This window comes from Morus notabilis, unplaced genomic scaffold (genome assembly GCF_000414095.1).
Source record: "Morus notabilis unplaced genomic scaffold, ASM41409v2 Scaffold2202, whole genome shotgun sequence".
In the NCBI taxonomy this organism is placed as follows: Eukaryota; Viridiplantae; Streptophyta; class Magnoliopsida; order Rosales; family Moraceae; genus Morus; species Morus notabilis.
Window position 1 is genome coordinate 180,247 of NW_010358156.1, and position 1,778 is coordinate 182,024.

The 1,778-nt window shown below is 36.8% G+C and overlaps 1 protein-coding gene across 2 annotated transcripts in view; it reads left to right on the forward strand.

Annotated features, from left to right (window-relative positions):
- The first annotated feature begins 30 nt into the window (after positions 1–30).
- Positions 31–1,778, forward strand: part of LOC21389624 (cysteine synthase) — a 3,558-nt gene continuing 1,810 nt past the window's right edge. The window contains exons 1-6 of one of the 2 annotated variants that reach the window (XM_024161549.1): positions 31–125; positions 484–541; positions 644–753; positions 879–936; positions 1,332–1,595; positions 1,648–1,774. In XM_024161549.1, coding sequence (XP_024017317.1) covers positions 503–541; positions 644–753; positions 879–936; positions 1,332–1,595; positions 1,648–1,774 — 598 coding nt within the window. In that variant the 5' untranslated portion in view covers positions 31–125; positions 484–502. The remainder of the gene's footprint in view (positions 126–483; positions 542–643; positions 754–878; positions 937–1,331; positions 1,596–1,647; positions 1,775–1,778) is intronic. The other variant, XM_024161550.1, reaches the window with a different exon arrangement.

Sequence of the window (1,778 nt, forward strand, 5' to 3'; positions counted from 1 at the left end):
ACATTTTTCTCTTCCTTCTTGACTGCGAAAGTTTGATTCTTTTGGGCCTGGATTTGCTTGAATTGGACAGGTTCCTGAACTGGGTGCTTTTGTTTTTTGCCTGTTGGTTTTGGAACTCATTGAATGTGAGTAACTTCACTCTCTGTAATTCTCTTCACTGTTTTATTTTTGTAAATTTTGTCAAGTTTATTTTGCGTTGTTTGTTGGTTTTAAGATATATTTCCTATATTGGGTAGTTGAAACTTTTGTAATTTGGCTACTGGGTACTTGAAATTTATGTTTATTTTCTCTGTTTTATCCTGTGCGTAGAATTGCATTTTGAACCTTTGATTTTTTTTTCTTTTTTCTTTTTTTTTTGAAAATTTGAGTTTTTGGATGTTCTTCAATAATAGATAACTAACTTTTCTTTTCTATTCATCTGTTTCCATATTTGAACATTTTTGCTCACATACCGATTCTAAGCAGTTCTGGCCTTTTTGACAGAACTTTGAATTAGATTAACATGGAGGACAAGTTCAGAATCAAGAAAGATGTTACCGAGGTAATTCATCTTTACCATAACTTAAAAGATATTCCCATGTTGCTTCAGCTTTTGCAACTCTTTTACTAATGTTATTCTTCTTCTTTTATTTGGCTTCTGCAGTTGATTGGAAATACGCCAATGGTGTATCTGAACAATGTTGCGGATGGTTGTGTAGCCCGGATCTCCGCCAAACTAGAGACGATGGAACCTTGCTCTAGTGTCAAAGACAGGCATATGAACATAGTCTCTTTTATTTATCTGGAATTTTAAATATGCATTTGTTTTACTTAATACAACGACCTTTAGCCTACTTGGTTTGTTTTAGAACCTTTAATTTTTCTTTTTTGATGTGCAGGATAGCGTACAGTATGATTCAAGATGCAGAGGAGAAGGGTCTTATCACGCCAGGGAAGGTTAGTAATGGAAATTTCTTATGTCCTGAGATTAACTATTTAGTTGGCCATGTAGATTTTGTAGGATTTAAATCACTAGGATTGATATCACTCTCTACTCTATCATACAGTTTCTTTAGTGCCGCAGTCATATTGCCTTGTCAGTTTTGTCGAATTTAACCGACTTTTTTGACTTCAGAAAACAAAATTTACAAATATTTCTGACATATATGCTAAAGTACTCTCATTGAAGTTCAAGTGAGATTCGTGCATTTTCGTACCTCTATTCCAGCTTTCTGTCATTCCTCTAAGTAGATGCCATATAAATATAATGTATTTGGTTTATGGTATCCTGAACTAACATATTATTATTGGTTCCACTTATGCTTGATTGTTGAATAATGAGTGGGGTAAAGACTGTCCTTGTGGAGCCTACTAGTGGCAACACCGGAATCGGGATGGCATCCGTTGCAGCAGTCAAGGGTTACAGGGTTAAACTCACCATGCCATCTTCTTACAGCATCGAGAGAAGAATTGTGCTCCTTGCTTTTGGAGCTGAGGTTTACTTGACGGACCCTGCCAAGGGCTTTAAGGGGGTTTATGATAAGGCCTTGGAGCTGTTAAACGACACACCTAACAGTTATATGCTTCAGCAGTTTGACAATCCTGCCAATCCACAGGTACTATGTAGTGACAGCGCATCTCCGATGTTGCCATATGGTTAGATTATAGATTGTGTTATTGTTGTTTTTGCAGATACATTATGACACGACTGGCCCAGAAATTTGGAGAGATTCTGAAGGAAAAGTTGATGCCCTGGTTGCAGGAATAGGGACTGGGGGTACAATATCTGGTGTAGGGAA